The 18,357-nt window shown below is 52.7% G+C and overlaps 10 protein-coding genes across 10 annotated transcripts; all 10 read right to left on the reverse strand.

The window, feature by feature from the left end:
- Positions 1-572: 572 nt before the first annotated feature.
- Positions 573-2,210, reverse strand: DQ04_02271010 (aspartate aminotransferase; the record flags this gene model as incomplete). The annotated part of the gene is made up of 1 exon (XM_009311695.1): positions 573-2,210. The coding sequence occupies one exon, from the start codon at positions 2,208-2,210 to the stop codon at positions 573-575; it is 1,638 nt and encodes a 545-aa protein (XP_009309970.1).
- A 335-nt stretch (positions 2,211-2,545) lies between these two features.
- DQ04_02271020 (putative mitochondrial DNA topoisomerase II) lies at positions 2,546-3,400 on the reverse strand (the record flags this gene model as incomplete). The annotated part of the gene is made up of 1 exon (XM_009311696.1): positions 2,546-3,400. The coding sequence occupies one exon, from the start codon at positions 3,398-3,400 to the stop codon at positions 2,546-2,548; it is 855 nt and encodes a 284-aa protein (XP_009309971.1).
- Positions 3,401-3,756: 356 nt separating this feature from the next.
- On the reverse strand, positions 3,757-5,355 carry DQ04_02271030 (hypothetical protein; the record flags this gene model as incomplete). Its single annotated transcript, XM_009311697.1, has 1 exon — positions 3,757-5,355. The coding sequence occupies one exon, from the start codon at positions 5,353-5,355 to the stop codon at positions 3,757-3,759; it is 1,599 nt and encodes a 532-aa protein (XP_009309972.1).
- Positions 5,356-5,607: 252 nt separating this feature from the next.
- DQ04_02271040 (hypothetical protein) lies at positions 5,608-5,814 on the reverse strand (the record flags this gene model as incomplete). Its single annotated transcript, XM_009311698.1, has 1 exon — positions 5,608-5,814. One exon carries the CDS (start codon positions 5,812-5,814, stop codon positions 5,608-5,610), a length of 207 nt encoding a protein of 68 aa, XP_009309973.1.
- A 44-nt stretch (positions 5,815-5,858) lies between these two features.
- DQ04_02271050 (hypothetical protein) lies at positions 5,859-6,227 on the reverse strand (the record flags this gene model as incomplete). The annotated part of the gene is made up of 1 exon (XM_009311699.1): positions 5,859-6,227. One exon carries the CDS (start codon positions 6,225-6,227, stop codon positions 5,859-5,861), a length of 369 nt encoding a protein of 122 aa, XP_009309974.1.
- Positions 6,228-6,254: 27 nt separating this feature from the next.
- On the reverse strand, positions 6,255-6,470 carry DQ04_02271060 (hypothetical protein; the record flags this gene model as incomplete). Its single annotated transcript, XM_009311700.1, has 1 exon — positions 6,255-6,470. The coding sequence occupies one exon, from the start codon at positions 6,468-6,470 to the stop codon at positions 6,255-6,257; it is 216 nt and encodes a 71-aa protein (XP_009309975.1).
- Positions 6,471-6,598: 128 nt separating this feature from the next.
- Positions 6,599-13,282, reverse strand: DQ04_02271070 (putative protein kinase; the record flags this gene model as incomplete). Its single annotated transcript, XM_009311701.1, has 1 exon — positions 6,599-13,282. The coding sequence occupies one exon, from the start codon at positions 13,280-13,282 to the stop codon at positions 6,599-6,601; it is 6,684 nt and encodes a 2,227-aa protein (XP_009309976.1).
- A 314-nt stretch (positions 13,283-13,596) lies between these two features.
- On the reverse strand, positions 13,597-13,941 carry DQ04_02271080 (hypothetical protein; the record flags this gene model as incomplete). Its single annotated transcript, XM_009311702.1, has 1 exon — positions 13,597-13,941. The coding sequence occupies one exon, from the start codon at positions 13,939-13,941 to the stop codon at positions 13,597-13,599; it is 345 nt and encodes a 114-aa protein (XP_009309977.1).
- Positions 13,942-14,170: 229 nt separating this feature from the next.
- Positions 14,171-17,323, reverse strand: DQ04_02271090 (hypothetical protein; the record flags this gene model as incomplete). Its single annotated transcript, XM_009311703.1, has 1 exon — positions 14,171-17,323. One exon carries the CDS (start codon positions 17,321-17,323, stop codon positions 14,171-14,173), a length of 3,153 nt encoding a protein of 1,050 aa, XP_009309978.1.
- Positions 17,324-17,648: 325 nt separating this feature from the next.
- DQ04_02271100 (hypothetical protein) lies at positions 17,649-18,311 on the reverse strand (the record flags this gene model as incomplete). Its single annotated transcript, XM_009311704.1, has 1 exon — positions 17,649-18,311. The coding sequence occupies one exon, from the start codon at positions 18,309-18,311 to the stop codon at positions 17,649-17,651; it is 663 nt and encodes a 220-aa protein (XP_009309979.1).
- Positions 18,312-18,357: the final 46 nt, after the last annotated feature.

Raw genomic sequence — 18,357 nt, forward strand, 5'->3', positions numbered from 1 at the left:
AAATAAATAAAAAAAGGCGACCAGGGAAAGAAGGGAGAATCACTGCAACATCTCTTGCGGAGCGCATGCTTCAAGCATAATGACGGCAGAAACAAGCACGACCCATCACACATATATGCGTTTGTATATATATAAATATATACAAATAGATGTATACACATACACGCACGCACATATGAATGGGAAAAATGAATCCTAGTCGAAAGAAAAAAACTTACGTTCCCACTTCAAATACATGCTAACACCACTCTACCAAGCCCTTCATATCTGCGACAAACACACACACACACACAGAGTCACACATTCAGAAAGCAAATACTGAACAATGAAAAGCGGCGCCAGTTGCGGCCCTTTCAGCGTTTTTGTTGTTGTTGTTGTTGTTGTTGGGGGGTTTTACTTTCGCCTTTCAAGAAGAAATGCGTGCCGTGGTGAATACGTTCGCAGACAATAGCAATAGGCAAACGGTGAAACGGGCAGCTAAGACGCAGCGTAACCAACCCCACCAAAGTATTCTCTCGCCCACACTTCTTTTCCAACCTGAATTTCAGATGGGAAAAGAAGTCATAGAATTTCTACGTTCGAGAGTCACCAAATCTATGAATTAGGTACTGCCGCGTCTGCTTCGCCGTCTGCGCGGCCTCCGTGGCGCCTTGTGAGCCAAACGTTTGCATCAGTTTCGACACCACACGTGGGAGGGAGGTGTTAAGAACGATCGTCTGGTTGTTCACAAGCACCCCGTCGTTCACCGGGTAGTACAGCAGCACCGAGCGAACCTTCACGGTGGAGTCGGTCTTGTGGATATTCTTCTTGGTGCGCTCGAGTAGCAACACCTTGGCAGGAAGCATGCCATCCACGTCCTTGAAGGTAGACAGCACCCCCGGGTCCGTGATCTCGCTCACCTTCATCTGTATGGTGACGCTAAAGATAAACTTGATGACGGACTTGACCGTGCGAAACGTGTAGGGTGTGTCGGGGTTCTCAAACTTGTTTTCGCCCGGTTGGCAGTTGCGCTGGTAGTCTAATGAGGCGACAAGGTCGGTGGTGATGTGCGACATGCGCACCCCTGGAAGAAGATACATTGCTTTCACGAGGATGCCCACGTACGCGCTCTGCTCCTCTGCAGAATAAATGTCAATTCTGGGAACATTGTTCTCCTGCTCCTCGTCGGCAAAGCTCGTCAGGTTGATAAAGGTGGCTATCATGTCGATAGTATCCCGGTCTACGTTCGGTATAGGGGAGCAAACAAAGCGAAAGAATACATTGCCTGCGTTGAGGTGATCGGCAGCGCCCGGTAGTGACAGGAAGTCCCACGTGTTATTCACCACACGCGCCTGCACGTTGGCGGTGAGGCTAACCTCGCGCGCGGTCAGCGCCAACATTTGATAGTGCTCCGCCACCGGTGAGCTACTCGCAACCTCCTCCTGTGGCGAGAAGAGGGCAGTCGAACTGCTCTCGCGCTGCCGCATTGGGGACTCCTCTGGCGTGGCTGCCCCATCTTCTACCTGTAGGTCAATGTCTTTGGCATGAATGACGAGCACTTCACGGTTGTTCTTCTGTTGCTGCTGGCGTGGTGCGACGCGGTAACGCCGAATAGTCGGCATGATGCGCATTAACGCCATCTGGAAGAGCGTCGTGTTTATCTTCCATGCGCCAAATATCTCTTGACGACAGAGCTGCTCGAGTTCAATCAGGCGTGAGATGCGATCCGCCGGACACGGAGCACTTTCAAAGTACTGCTTCTGCTCCTTGGTGAACTGGTCGCTGCTCCGTAGCGTGGTAGAAAGGCTCGTACGCGCCCGGCTTCGGCTAGACGCGGAGACGGCATTAACGCTTTCTTCAAGGATATTTCTCGGTTCATTTACACTCATCTGTAAGACATCATGTACGAACTGATCAACATGACCGGCCAGTACGTCATTTAGCCCGTTAGTGACGAAGCTCCTGCTCAGATCATCACGCATTGTGGCTGAAAGACTCTGGCTACGACCATCCGGTAGACTGACGCTACAGTCACTCACAGTGTGGATGCTCTGGTCCATGGCAGCAGCGCAACCACTCCGTGTGAAACTCAGTGTGAGGTTTGCCCCTCTTTCCGGCACGACGACATCGAACTCGACGGTCGGTACTGAGACCGCCGGCTCCACATGGCGGCGAGGGCGGCCAGTGTCGTCGACGATCGGCATCACGCCCTTGCCGCAGCATATCCCCATTATGCCGAGGAAAGGAATCTCACCAAAATAATAACAGGCGCTACACGCGCGAGGAAACTGATGTTGTAGAATATGAAATGAGGAAGGACAACAAATACGTACTTCAGCCTCTCTTTGCCTAGCTTTTTGGAGGAGGGGGCTTTACAAGGGGGAAGAAGGAGAGAGAGATGGGCAGAAAAGCCTACGTGCCGGCCACAAGCTCTCCCAGGCATGTGCGTGTGTGTGTGCAACGGCGATTGATTGAAAGCCGGTGGCAGTGCAATGAACCCACCCACACACACACAGGGAGAGAGAGAGAGAGGAGAGGGAGAGGCAACAGGAGGCATGATGACACGTCAAGCCAGCAACTCCTTGCTGACGCCGAAGGGCACGCGGCAAAGCGTATCGTCACTCTCCACAAACACAACGTCCGCGTCATGTGCGTTCATTGCGAGGATGTTGTGCTTGATGCCCTCTGCGTGGTAGAAGCCCCACGGCACAATCACTTCACCGTCGCACTCGCGGTGGAACCACTCCACACACCGCAACTGCGCCGCCTTCGCCACCTTCGCTTCGCGGCGACCACGCACAGCGGGGTGGACCCCGAGACGACTGATAGGAATGCATGTGTCGCCGTTGCCGCTGCCGCTGCTGTTTTCATCCAGCAGCAGCGCCTCCACCTCCTTCATGTTGAGGTCCGCATCGTTGCGCAGGTAGCCGCCCACAAGCGCAGCCATCTTCGGTTTCAAGTAGAAATCCTGCAGACGCACCGTTGCCTGTGCCTTCACGAGGGGCTCGTACTTGACGGAGAGCTCTTCGCATATGGCCTTCATTGTCTCCTCGTTGTAGAGCGTGTTCTGATCGGCTTTATGCAGCATGATGGCCTTTAGCTCCTCGTTCCGCGCAATCTCAAAGTACTCCTCCATCTGCTGCACCTCGCCCTCCTCATTGTCGCAGATGCCCTCGAGCAGAATGACGACGTTGTCCCGCTGCTTCACCGCCTGCACCATGTAGTCGAGCACCTTGTCGTAGAACTCCACCGATGCGACGTGGAGGGTCGGGATGAGCGTGATGCACTGCGCCGGGGCCGGCGACTTGGGGGGCTTCGCGGCGTTCTCGCGCACCGCCCGCGCCAACAGACGCGACCAGCGGCTCCCAGTGATGGTGAGCTCGTCGATGGGCGAGCGCAGAAGTCGCACGCGACGCAGCATCTCTCTTGCCGACCTCGCTCTATCCTTCTCTGTTCCTTCTTCGCACACGTACTCTCTCTTCCTGATTAATCCTTTTGTTCTTCTTCTTTTTACTGTTGCTGCTGCTGCTGCTGTCTTCGTTCCAATAAGACGATGTGCAACGCAAGGCGTTCAGCCACTCCTCTCGCCTCCAGGAGCCACACGCACACACACATGCAAGCAAAGAGAGAACAGGGAACGAGAAAGTAAAGCACATAAAAGGCATGGTCCAATGACAACCTTTACACCACAGGGGCGACAGTATCAGTGGCAGAGTAGGAAGGGTGCGTAACACCTTCGCCCTCCTTGGGAATACAACGGTAGCGCTGCTGACTGCATCACGCGGCCTGAGCACTGCGCTCACGCAGCTTCGGCACCAGGCTCCTTTCAATACGAGCCTGGTGTTCCCCACGCAGCCCCGACAACGCTTGCAGCACCGCACACAGCTCCATCGCCTCGCCCCTCGAAACCCCGACATCGCGCCGAATAAGCTCTTGCACAGCTGCACCCACCGCAGCATCCGCCACCAACTTCCCCAACGGGCCGCAGAGCTGCAGCAGGGCGGCAAGTTCACCATACGTATACTGCGGCAGGGAGGCGATGATCTTAGCGGAGAGAAGGTCCACGCACCGTGCTGTGCGCGGGAACGCCTCTGTCAAGAGTATAACGTTGCCGCCGAGGTCTTCAACGGCTTTGTGGAATACTGCCAGATGCTGCAGCTGCACAGCAGGTGACACATACGCGGAGGCGGACTCCAGCAGCGCCACCATCTGGCCCATGAGCTCCCGCAGCACGTGTACTAATGCAGACTGCCGCTGCTGTGCGAATTGCAGCTCCTCCACGCGTTGTCGCAAGACCAGATTCATTGTCGCCTCTGGTGCTGCTGCTGTTGCTCCTACTACTCCTACTTCTTCTCCTGAAGCGGCAGCCACCCTGTCCTCCGTGGAGACGAGACACATGGAAGTGTAGTCGTCCATGTAAGCCGCAAATACACTGAGCAACTCACTCGGCGTGAAATCCGTCGCGAGGAACACCACACGCTCCTCCATTGCCTGGGCGAAGGCGATTATACTGTGGACAGCTGTGAACATCATCGCTGTCGACCGAGCACACGTCTCATCAAGGCGCGCAAGAAACAGACGAACCGCGCCGCCCTCCGTGACGGGGTCCAACGCGTCCCGAATCCTCAGTGCTGCGCACAGGGCGGCGATGTCCAGAACACTCAGCTCCGCCATTCCCGCCACCGCCGTGCGCTTCATGGCGTCGAGGAGCGACACGAACTGCCGCTGAACCCCCGGAGCGCATGCACCCAACGTGTCCATCAGCTCCACGGCCTGAGCTGCGGTGAGACCGCCGCGTGCCGCCTCCGGCTCGATTGCACGCATCACGTTGTGAAGGAGTTCCTGCGGCGTCGCGTCATCACAGACAGCGCTGACGCGGATGCATTCCTCCACGGAAAGCTCCGGCACCGCCGCGACGAGGGCGCGCGCAACGTGCTGGAACAGCGTGCTGCTTTGCTTGCGCAGCGATGGCAGCGCGGTGAAGAGATGCACGAGCTCCACCGGCGCTAACTCGTCGAGCTTCAGCAGCAACTCCTGCATCACGCGATCCATTTGTGCCGTGTCCCAGAACCCAAAGAAGGAGCCACACTCGACGTACGCGATCATGTCCTCCGGGCGGGCGTGGCGGATGTCGCACAGCTTCCCCGAGAAGTACTTGTATTCCCCGCGCAGCAGGTTTTGCTCGTGAAAGTCCCTCGTATCGGTGTAGCGCGCCTTGACACGCACCATGCGGCGCGCAATGTCGGCAATCGGCACGGGACGCTCCGACAGCAAGTAGTTGCGCTTCGCGTGCTCGAGTTCAACGAGTGTGCCTTGCCGCCAGAAGACATAGCCGGGTGTCCGCTTGCTCCACCGGCAAAGCGTGCGCAGCAGCATGGCGTCTCTCCCTCTCGCCTCCTCCCTACTCAGTTTACGCTGGATGAGGGCTGCGTGCCGCAGCAGAAGTGTGTGAGCAGCTAGACAAATGAACACATACAAGAAAGAAGCGAAGCATACGCAAAGACCCCCCCACCCCCACCCACCCAGCAGGTCGATTCACAGAGGCAGACACACACACGCACATACCCCACACACAGACGAACTGAGAAAACAGGGACTCGGTACACCGGCAAAAAAGCCGATTCACACCTACAGGTAGCAGTGTGGGAGCATCAATGAGGCCACGCCGCTCCGCTTTCTGTTGCTGTGCAGGGCTCCCCGACGGGATGACAAACCCCAACGCAGCGCTGCCACCCACTCCACCACGGCACCAACGCCGTCGTCACTGAAGTACACCTCCATGCCAACCACGCACGGCACGCCCTTCTCGAGGAAATCGTAGTTACATGGTGTCATCCCAGACACCTGCTTGCAAACGACCCAGGAGCGCTGCACCAGCGTCAATTCAACCGCCTGCGCGTAGTCCAAGTCGTGGTCGGTTTTGAGATCCACACCCAGCGCGACCACGACCACGCGGGCTGGGTGACACCACTCACGAGGAGGCGACGCTGACGACAAGGAGTGAATTGCGCGGGAAAAACACGTTGACTCCACACTGCTGCATCAGTTCCCGCAGGAGACTTCGGCACACAGGTGGGGCCTTGAGTAGGCTCGGGAACGCCAGGAGCTTGTTGCGTGGGAGCTGCTCGAGCCCTGTTGCTCGCGCAATAAACCACCGAAACGACTATCGCGCAAACAGACAGCCATCGTTGTTGCCGTTGCTGCTGCTTCGGCGGCACCTCGTCGTATGTGGCCGAACTGGGAGGCATTTTATTGTTTGGCCCAAGAGGGGACCGTTACGATGGCAGCACAAGCGGACCCAAAAGAGTGTCGACTACACCACGGTCGCGGACACCACTAGGATTCAGACTTCCACCGCCATCAAGCATCTGTTTCTTCGGTCTTACCACTACGGTCATCTGCTCTTCTTCCAGCTGCGGCAGCTCCTTATCATCCCAAGCGCGGGCATCCGTATCCCCTTTATTGCTGTCGATACACATCTTCCACTGCATTAGGAGGCTGCGCGGAGAAAAGAGCCACGACGTACATCATACACATGGCATCATCTTCATGCCGCAACCCCAAACCCCCAACACACTCAGAGCCACCCACGCCAGAGACACTAAAACACCGACGCATACTACCACAGCTCGCGGTCAACCACCAACACGAAGGGTAGCTCAGACACCATTGCGATGACGTCCATCAAGTCTTTGGTTCCCTCGTCATCGGGTGGGAAACAGACACACTGCTGACGATCGTAAAACTTCCACAAACCATCCTTCGTGGCCCAACGTGTGGTGCCTTCCTCGCCCTGGAAGAATACCTGCAGGAACGCAGCGAGTACGCGACGGTTGAGACACTCAATCAAGAACATGCGCAGCCGCATGTCCGCGAGCTCGTCCCCGTTGAGACGCTGCAGCCGATTGCGGTTCCGCCCCTCTTCGTCGGTGATGGCCGAGACGAGCTGCAGCGCGCCACCCACCGCCACGCCATTCAGGTCCCTAGTGCCCTCCTGCAGGTGCGCAGCAAACTCCTTCACCGCGTCCCACACGCGGTGGGTGCGCACCAGGCCGTGGGAGGTGCGGAAGCCGGCACCGAGGAGGGCGACCACGGCGGGAAGGAGCCGCTCCTGCACGATGAGGCCGCTCTCCTTGTGCAGCCCCTCGTCGAAGAGGCCCCGGGCGTTCTCCGCAGACGCGTGAAGGCCGAGCACCGCAAGCTCGTGGGCGAAGTAGTTCGACAGGGCACCGACAGCGGACCGCAGCAGCTCGATGCAGTATTGCAGCACCACTGGCCGCGGCACATCACCCAGTTTCCCCTGCTGCTCACCCGGCGTGGTGCCGACACCGATTTTTTCATCCACCGTCATTTCGCGTGCAATAGGGTTGTACGCCGCGGACGCGCCGCTCACCATCGACGACCAGTCAGCCTGCTCACCCAAGCGGGCCAGCACCAGCAGGTCATGCAGTCCATAGTTGAGCAAGGCATCCTTGAAGAGAACCTCACCCCTGCCTCTCGGCCCAAGCTGCGCAATCTCGTACACAGCGCGCTCCAGCAACTTTTGCTGCAACATGTAGGCGATAAGAATGTAGCTGCTGCTCCGCCCCCTCGTGGCGTTGTACTTCTTGATGCGCTCGAAATCGCTCAACAGACGGTTCGTGTAGGGCGCCAGATAATCCCCGGACACATTGTACTGACCAACAAACCGCAGGAAGTCGAAAACGTCACGCTCCGTCTTGCGAAAAAGGCTCCCAGAGGGCTTCAAACGATGGTGAAACACACTGTGCCACAGCTGCACGACATCAGACAATTTCTTTTCATACCCTTCACGCGACTTCGCCGCCTCGTCGAGGGGACGCTTGCCGGTGAACTGCAGCATCTCCAGTGTGGCGACGTGCAGCTGACCCATCAATCGCTCCGCGGGCTCAGCCGAGTGTGGGTCGTACACACGTGAGACCTCCAGAATGAGCGGCGCCCCCTCATGTGTGTCACTCTCTTCGGCCAACATCGGCGTCTCTCTCTTCGCCTGCGGTGGGTCTTTACCTTCGTCTTCGTCTTCGCCGCCACCGTTTTTGCTGTTGCTGCTACCCGTCACTACAGCCGCTTGCTGCCGGGCCCGCATCGCCGCGAGCACTTCGATGGCGCCATCCACAACGTCGTCCATGTATCCGGCCGCCCTCGCCGCGTCAATATGGGTCTGCAGCAGCTCCGTATTCTTCAGTGTGAAGGCGTTGTGGATGCCGCGGTGCAGCCGAGAAACCCAGAGGCGCTGCTCGGCCGACGCCAACCATAGAGTCCGCACTTTGGCAATGACGTCTGCCATCAATTCTCCCTCGTGGGACTGGACGTACTCCACCAATTCCCGTGGCTTGTGCGTGTCGATGAGTTGCTGCAGTTCGGGCGGCACTACTGCCGCACCCTCCGCGCTGCCGTCCGTAAGGTCCAACGCGGCGTAGTTCCCGGTCCCCGTTCCGTGGCCCGCGAGAAACTCTTGCCCGCGTGCCGTGGCCGCTTTGAGGTGAGCGAGCATCTTATCGATAGAGTGCTGAACGCCTCGCTCAGCTGGGGAGGTCGCGTACGTGGACGGCCCGCACTGCAAATCCTTCTGGAAGACGACGCAATGCTGCACGTACTGTCGTACGTATGGGAAGGAACTCGATCGCATCGCGTCATCAAGCGAGGCACACAACTTGCGCGTGCGACTTTGCCACACCTGAAGGCATTCTGCGCGCCGCCGCCGGCTCACCTCGGCCTCCTGGCGCTCGCGCTTTTCTGTCGCGTGCCGCTCGTATTCCTCCTTCTGGCGCAGCTCCGCCTCGTAGCGGTCTTGCGCCTCCTTTGCCTGCCGCTGCATGGAGCCATGCAACGTAAGGCGGTGTTCCTCCTCCTCCAGAATGCTCATTTGCAGCTGCATCAGGCGTCGATCCCGCCGTGCAAACGGCAGGTCGGACGGAAGTTGACGCAACGCCTCCTCGCAGAAGCCACGCAACTCCAAAACTTCTGCAAGTCCCCAATCGCGTATCTTTCGGCGGGCGGTGATACGTTCAACAAGGCGTTCTGTCGTGTTGTGGGCCGCATGGTGTTCACGGTGCCTGTCAAGCTGATCCCATCCCCACCGAATTTTCTCAGTCAGTTCGTCGGAAGAGCAGCGCTCCGCAAATCGCAGGACACACTTCAGCAAAGCTGCATCACCCAACAGCGCTGCTGCATCAATGGCGTCACGCGTCGCCTTGTTCGTTTTCCTTGAACTCTCTTCCTGGATTTCGCTGCCCGAGACGCCACCAGCAGTGGCAATTGGGAACGCCTCCTCCACACTGGAAACGGGAACCTCGAGCTGACGGGCGGCCTCCAGAAGCAGCACCATCACCTTCTCTGTCGGCATCTCTTCGATTCCTGCAGCAATGGCCCTCTGATGCACCTGTAGCTGTGCAATGAACTTTTCCTGTTGGCCACAGAGATCAACGCGAAGACGCAACTTGTCAAGCAAATCCACCCGGACATCACTTTCCATTGCCTTCTCGAATAAGGCCTGTAGCGTGCCTTCTGCTTCCTTCAATGGGGGGCGTGTGCTGCTGCAGAGGAACTCTGTAATTGCATTCACAGCAAATTTCTGACGTTTCAGTTTCTCGTGCTTTTCGCGGTGCACCTCCACCAAAACCCGCAAGGAGTCGTGCTCTGTCGCCCTCTCAATGGCGGCCTCATACATGTCCAAGTCCCCTGTCAATATTGACTTCTGCAGATGCTCAACTGCGAGCGCTATTTTCATGAACTGATCAAGGAGCATTTGCGCACGCGCCACCTCGTGGTGCGTGGTGCTACGTAGGGAAAAACGGTAGGCCCTTCGGTGCGCAAACTCCAGCACCGTCTTTGAGAGGTTGAGGCTCTTATACACCTCTTCCCATGTAAACGCCCCGGTATCGGTTGCAGAGTCAGACCTTTTATCCGGTAGGTGACGCCTGGAAGCCGTCTTCAAGGCTGCCTCATGCTTAGCAATAGCAGCTGCAAGGTAGCGGCGATGCAGAGATTCCATCCTCGTTTTAGTTTCCTTTGCAGAGCGGTTCGCCTGCATCTTGTCGAATTGCGAAGGCTTTTCCAGATGCCCCAACGACGCAATGTGAGTCAGTGTTGTTGTAGGAAGCGCATATTCGGCAATGTTATGGCGATAACCACGCCGTTCGTTAGGAAGGTACAAATCGTAATCCGTCCACAGTGCGTAGGCTTCCTGCAGCTGCGCGAGAAACTCATTCCCACGATTATCGATGCTAAAGTACATGTCGTACTCCTTCGGAACTGTTATCAATAAGGCATCAGGCTCAGCACGGCTGAGGTACACCTCCTTGAGGTCAAGCAGCTCCGTCCGCCGCACAATATCAAGACCGTCATTGGTGCACCAATAAATGGCGCAGTTTGTTATAACAATGATGAACGCTTTGTGCGTCGAGCTCCTTGGTGGGTTCCCATCCTTCACTGGTGAATCCGGCGGGAGTGGGAACTGCTGCTGCTGCTGCTTCATCTTCTTGAGCACCGACGCCCGGCAGCGCCACGCCACGCCAGAGAAGTAGATGGCGTTGTCACCGAAGCGGCGGCAGGCCTCTGCGATCTCTGGTACGACGGCAAGATGGAGATCGTCGCATGCGTAGCGTTTCATTACTGAGCGAAGTGCAATAGTGGGTTTTGGATCGAACACTGTTTTCTTAAGCGCATTGCGAACATTTTCCGCGCGAGGAACAGTATAGAGTGGGAGCATTTCATAGGCATGTGGGGGTCTACGGTTACGTTTAACGTAACTCTGCGCTGACGAGGAAATAAACCACTCCATGTTCCGTTTGCTCTCGACATCCAGCATGTAGTCACACGACTGCCCCGAGCCTGTCATGATGCCCACAACAGTCCCATACTCCGCGCGGCACTGGATTATACCGATGACGTCTGGCCAGGCGAGAAACACGGCAACACGGGGATCCTGTGTGCCGATGCTGTCTATGTGATTTACGTCTGACCCTGTTGTGACTCTGCCGCCGAGCAGCGGGCTCTTGAAAGCCCGGCGCAGCCTCCCCACCTCATCACTATGACGCAGGAGCAGAATGCCATTGGTGGAGATGCATACTACCCGACGTACGCCATGTTGACGCAACGAATTGTCGCTAAAGACGGTGCCACCAGGGAACGACCTAACGTCAAATTCACAACACAACGAGGAGTATTGAATGCGTCCCACGTCAAAGTCTGTCGAAAAGCTCCTGTTAAGCGCCAACATATCCATTTTCAGGGATGGTGTCCCTAGAAGCATTCGCCACTCATCTTCAAATTCAAGGATGAGCTCCTCAACGAAGCGGTACTGCACCAAGAATTCGCGACTCCCCGGTGTCTTTTCCAGCAAGTCGTTCTCCAAGTCGTCTGCCCCCACAACCGGGGTCTCCGCTCTGTTGCCTTTCAGCTTACCGAAGTAAGATCTAAGCCACACGGGTTTCACAGACGATAGCACACGCCGCGGGATCATAATACTCCTCTTGACAGCATCACTAGCTGTCTGAGGGCTGGGTGAATCCTTCAGCTTGCACAATTCTGTGAGTTGAGCTTGAGCATACAACTGCTTTGACGGAGTAGCAGATATCTTAACGCCATTGCACTGCAGCACCACTTCCGGCACCAACTCAACAAGTCGGGCGAATTCACCGCTTGATTGGACCGTAAAGAGGGTGTCTACCTCGGTGCAGTGCAGTAATATGTTCTGCGAGTCCCTGTCAAACTGAACGGTTAGCACATCAGTTAATGAGATGCGGTGACTCACCTTCACCATTGTGTCGCTGACAAGGTAGACAGCCCCGTCCGTGATAATCAATGCCCGTAGCTGCAGCTGACGATCTTCTTTAATGCGCATAACCATGGAAGACCAAAACACGACTGACTCAGCGTGAGCGCGGAAAATAGGGAAAAGTTCCTGGTTAGTTCCGGCGTGCATGCGGTCCTCTGGACGAGACATTAATGGTAAATGCTGTTCATCCACGCTACGCCTTATTACAGCCTTCACATTTTCAACCTCGCGGAAAATAAAACGTTGTCCTGAGTGGTGATCCAGATGTATTTTGTAAAGGTGTGCAATCAATTGTAGTTTTACTTCCGCCTCGTCGCCACCTACGCGCGAATTTTGCTTATGAAAGCGGATGAGCACATCGTGGAAGGAGGGAACGAGAATTGCCAGAACATTTTTCTCTACTGTGCTCTCAATCACGCCAACCACCTGGCTCGTGTCAATGCACCGTGCGTACGCACCACCGGTAAGTCTGTTTTGGGCGATCAGATAGAGGTACCGTGGTGTTACGATGAGATCCCGCTCCTGCACTGTGTCGTGCTTCCCAATCTTCTCAACACATCGAGAAAATACGACATTCGGCAAGCCATCTCCTTGTTTGAAGTGTTCACTCAGGGCCGCCAACTTGTACTCGATATGCGAGTACCGTTGCCAGGCCTTGGGGAGGAGGACGCGTGCGTGAATATCCGCCGGGCCTTTGGGTGACGCTGAACTTGCCGGTATCGGAAGGCGCAGTGCGTGGCCGACACTCTCCTCTTCGCCACTCATATAATCCTCGAGGTTTTCATCTGCGGTGTGAGACGAAAGCTCTGCCCCTGTCTCTGTTTTTTCGTCCCTTTCCTCCCTCGGAGATTGCAGCGGCTCAGACTGCATCTTTCCCTGGAGGTGTAATTTCACCTCATCATCAGCGTCAGTACCACGTACAATTGAGGCATTCGCGTTTGAATGAATTGCCCTGGAGGACGTTCGGCTATGCAGCACAGCACTTCGGCGTTCTTGCTCGATACACCTGGCGACCAAAGCAGATATTGTGTGACTCCCCTCACTTCCTGGTGTCAGTGGCACAGGCCTCGCTAGTCCGCTCATGAGCTGCAGCGCTGCGAGGATAAACGTGACCCATTCTTTCCGTATTGCCTCATTCTCACAACAGAAGAGCAACTCCTTGCCGTTGATGTACATGAACCAGCCAAAATCCGCCTTGGATCTGGGTGCCTGGGCTGCAAGGAGAACATCACGAGTGGCGTAGTTTGCGGCCCTTATAGCCTCCAACGGGATCACTTTTTCCCGCCTCCCAACACCCCTCCCGTAGCAGACGGCGTTTCCCTCAACAAACGCATAGCGCCGCTTCCACTCCCGCGCTCCAAGGTTTCGCACACCAAAAAAGGACGCCGCCACGCCCCCCAGATTGCCCTCAATCACCTTCTTGGAGCGTGGCTTCCACATCCACGCAGCAGTTGGAAGTATTGACGGTACCTGCGACTGCTGCTGCTGCTTCGGATACTGAGACATTATTACACAACAGGAAAACGCCTGCACACACCTTTGCAAACGACAAAAAAGTAGTCGATAAAACTATATATATATATATATATATTACGCATACAGGTGTACTATATACTATCGCTTTAAGGAAAATAAAATTAAAGGCGAAAACAGAAAAAAAAGCATTTAACAAACAAATCTCAAAGAAGATAATCGGAAACCTTAAAACAGCAACATACACAGATCGCTCATTATGATGTTCTTGACTGCACTTATACATACAAAGGCATTTTGATTTCCACAGGCTTGCACCACGCCAAGTGAGATCGTTCCAATGTTCTCTATCGCAAGGTCAGTCGAGCGGGCATTCCACCACGTGTGGAAGCTAGCAATTGCTGCTGGGACTGCACGGCTCCACTTGTGTCGAAAAACTGCATACAGAAGACACAAAGCTCTTCTCTCTTGTAAAGCTGAGATGGTGGTGGCATACGATCACCGCGGCGCACATCAATGCCCCATTTCTGCCGAAGTTCCAATATAGACTTATGCGTGATTGCTCCAGGGAGTTCATCCACATAAAAAATTTGTAGGCAAAGCGCACACTTCTTTCTCTTTTGGAGGCCTTGCTTCACACGAAGCTGCAACAGCTCGGGAGTAATCGGTTCTTCCTTGGTCCTCGGAGGCATTCCTTCTGGCTGAAATCTACCTTGAACGAAACAACAAGAAGAAAAAAAAAGCAAATCAACATACAATAATAAAAACACGAAAAAAAAAACACGGGCGAATAATGGGAACCAAGAAACACCACACCTGACCACAGTGCAAATAGTATTAGTAGTGATAATAATAATGACAATAACCAAACAGCAAGCCTTTTATGTATAAACTCCGAAAAACAGCGAACCATGTTTCAAACTATTCGATGGCAGCTTCATCTCCATTATCCTCATCATCGAGAACATTATCAAGTTGTCGGTCAGAGGCAAACTCTGTGAATTCCACCTCTCGTTTCGTCTCCCCTTCTGTTGAAGATGTCTTTCTCTTTCGACGACGTTTTTTAAGAGGTGACTCTGAAGCATGAGAGAGATTGTCAAGGTGTGCGGTTTCATCGGCGTTGTACTCATCGTTTAAGGGAATGACGGTCGAGTCCATTAGATGGGGAAGACCTTTCTCCTCCAGAATACTGTAATCGGTTGAATTAAAACAAAAAAGCGATCGCGCACACCGCAACGAAACCTCAAATCCTAGAAAAGACTGTGCACCCCCTAAGAGACTGTAGGATGGTCCAAGCTGTACCTTCTTTCTTTCATCAAGGATCTTTGCAAACGAAGGATTAAAAAAGTTGTAAACTACCTGATCACACACCTCGTACAGTGCACTGTGGGAATCCTTGCCGTTGGACAAAATGTCTCGCATCACGATCAGAAAAGGTGCACTGAAGAATACGTTATCATTCCCTTCGACGAGAAGAGAATTGATCAAGTACACTAAGCCTGTATTCACGTCTGCAGGGTTTGCTCTCCAATGACGGAGTGAAGAGAGAAGTAGTTGAATATTTTTTACCGTTGCGAGCCGCTTGAAGTAATTCCCCAGGCTTACTTCTCTCTCCGAACTCAAGGTAGAGACAATTGCACGACCACTTGATGTTAATGAAACATTTTCTATAGAAACTTCCCTCTCGTCAACATCAGCTACAGGCATCTCGTTTAGCTCCACATCCTTCAAAGCAAGCGGTGTAGGAGACTTCATCATTTCAATTGTTTTTGGTATGACGTCATCACTTTCCAACTCATTGATCATTTCAGAGAGTGATGAAGTTGCAATATCCTCGTTCTCCATAGGGTCAGATTCCAGAAGATCAGGATTACCTGTATCTTCTGCTTCCTGTCTCACAGTTGTGTCGTTCCGCCTTTCCCTTTTTGGAAACAACACACTTCCGCGAAAGCTGCATTTTTCCATAAGGCGCAGAACAGAATATACCAACAATACAAATACTCCAGCCTTACAAGGAGGAATAACCTTTGCAGAGGTCCTTGATATGGCATCAAAGATCAACGTGATGCTTTCCTCACAGTAAACAACAGACGATGCCAAAGCACGTGCAGCCACAATGACGGCTGAATCCTTTACAATGTCTCCATCCACCAAGTGATTGAGTGTCATGAGTAACTCAGTAAGATAAGTTGCCACGTTGGTAACATCGAAGCGCTTTTTTAAATCTGGTGAACTAAGAAAAACACGAAGCAACTCGAAGCCACATCGCATATGATCGAGAGTAATAACGTTTGAAATCGATCGCCATTGTTGATGAAAAGCTGCAGAAGGCACATCTCCATTTTCATTTCGGCTCAAACGAACAACTTCTCTTGTGTAGCGGAGTAGTAGAGCACATATGTCTGCATGATCCAGAACGTTTTGAACAGAATCATACACAGACTTTTCAAGCTGTGTAGGTAACTCAATGTCCTCACCAGAGCTTTTGTACCCTGCGATGAGTTCATTGCGTTCCCTTACAATACTCTCGAAACCGTCAATAGTCCGTGCTAATCGATTCCACACCATTAAATTCAGAGGCTCAAAACCATAGCATATGAAGGAGAGACATTGCTGGGAAAGTTGTATTTTAGTTGGCAGTGGAAGATTGCACATTGTCATCGTATCATCCGTCATTCCCTTGACATAGCGCCCCTTCTTTCGTGAATCAATATCTCGGACCTTCTCAAGTGGATCTTTGCTCCTTAATCCAAGAAGCGTTGAAGTAGAGCCAATTGCTCCGCCCTCTCCATTCAACCGTGAGACAGGTGTTCCTCGCACAAGCAAACTATTTGAGCTTATAGCACCATTTCGACTCCGCGCAACACACCTCCATCGATCCGATTCTTTTTTACATTCCCGAAATCGCTTTCCACTCTCAAACAATCCCATGATTTGATATGATGATTGTTTCTGAAAGCTGGAAACAAACCCAAGTTGCGCCAATTCCACAGGATCGGCACAGCGAAGAATTGCGGCCATTGCGGTCACAATATACATATTCCACTTCCACAGCTGCTCATCACCTTCAAGAAGCTCCAGCATGCATGCATTGTATTTTCTGTTATCAGTTTCTTTTTCAGCAATCTGCTCATCGCTACTAGAGCCTTCACTCTCCGTTCCTTCTTCCTCTTCCTCTTCTTCTTGTTCCTCCTCTTTTACTCTTCCATCATTCCCATCATATTCCATTTCCGCCACGGCTCCTTTCTCTTCGTTATCATCATCAAGTAACACTATAGTATCGTTGTTTTTTTCTTGTTCAGGATTCAATGTTTCAGTATTCACCGAAGGTTGTACTACATCCGCACCTTTTCTCGACTCAGTGCGAGCATAGTTTTGATTCAGTACGACGAGAAACAGCTCAATGCCATGATTTCGGCTAAATGCACCAATGGCTGGGACAATACTCTCACTGGGTCCAGTAAAAAAATGAGTTAGCAGTTTCAAAACAACCTCCAACAAAACGACATCCTCCCGCTGCAAGTCACCCTTTGAACGCTTCTCAGCCACTGGAGCAACACACTGAATCAGTAATGTGAAAAACTCATCTGTTCCACACCGCTCCACTAGACGACGAATATAATCCACCTGACGCGGAATTTCTAGAGAATGTGCTGGAACAGGCAGAAGCATTGATGTCAAAAGCTTCAGAAGCTGGGGCAACAATGTTGAGCTAAAATTCATCCCATGGGCCAGTAGAAGTGGGACGACAACATTTTCCATAACCATCATTTCACTTATAAACAAGAAATCCTGTCTGGAAATTTTTTGGACCTGAGAAGAAACACCCATAGACTGAAATTCTGCGTTTCCCTCATTTTCCTCGCCGCTATCACTATCATCATAAAGCTGCTTCTGACGAAGAGCTTCGACTTGTTCCTCAACACGGGCATACTCACGCAAAACACGATTCCGAAGCAGCTTTGCTGCAGAGCATGCTTCAGCTATCTTATGTTCGCTCGGTAATTTGGCTAACGGCACGTTTAGGGAGCTAATAGCCGTAAGTATCTGTTTCTTAACAGCTTCTGAGGACATGTATGCTCTGTGAAGGTATCAATTGCATACGACCAAAAAAAAAGAAAAAAAACAACGAAGAAACCAAAGAACACAATAAAACAAATAAATAAGGGAGGACAAAGGATAACGTCACAATAAACCAGAAACAGGGACGCAACAGAAGTCACCAATTTGCAGAAAACTTTGAAAGCAACACATCATTAGGCAAAAAGAGAGAAAACACGATTGCAATTTAACTGCATTGTCCCGAAAAAAAAAAAAGGACAAAGAGGAGAGAGGGGAAACTAAAAAAAAAAACAGCGTACTGTAGTATACTACTTTACCTAGTGAAAGGGAATAAAAATCACACATAGACCTGCGTTGTCATCGTTTCAGCTTCACCAATAGATTTTCGAGGGACATATAGACTCTTGTTCATATCATAGCCCTCAAAAAAGACTGGTAACCGGGGATTATACCCAACTGATGCAGGGTGTTGCACTTTTCGTAGCAGCAGTTCAGGGATAAGTTTTTCCCCATTCTTTCGATTTTGACCATTGTAAGGAGGAAGGACGATGTACCAAGGCATATCAAGCCACTCAAAGTTCCCAGCCTTGGGATTCTTATCTTCTGTCAGAAAAACGGGAAAGCGAACTGCTATAACTGCACGTTCTCTTGTGCCAGCCACCTCGCATATCTCACCCACAACAAACCTGTAGTCTGCGTTGTGCAGCACATCAGTCGATACAGAAGCACACCGCCTTTCCATCCAAGACAGCCAGTTGAGAGCGTCGAAGGCTAGAGACGCTTTCTCTCCGCTATGAACTGCCTTTTGAATACTCTCTTCCAATTTCAAGAGGTTTCCACCTGATGGGTCCAAAACATATGGAAAGAGACATTGATAATGACGAACTACATGCCTCACGCCATAGGGGTGAAGGGTTGCAAAGTAGGGCAGGAGCACCTCATTATATAGTTTCTTGTGACGCAAAATGGCCCTAACAAGGGTATAGTGAAGCGACGGCATCGCACTACTATACCGACCAACTATTGATATGGTTGCAAAAAAAAAA

This window comes from Trypanosoma grayi (genome assembly GCF_000691245.1).
Source record: "Trypanosoma grayi strain ANR4 Tgr_227_V1, whole genome shotgun sequence".
Lineage (NCBI taxonomy): Eukaryota > Euglenozoa > Kinetoplastea > Trypanosomatida > Trypanosomatidae > Trypanosoma > Trypanosoma grayi.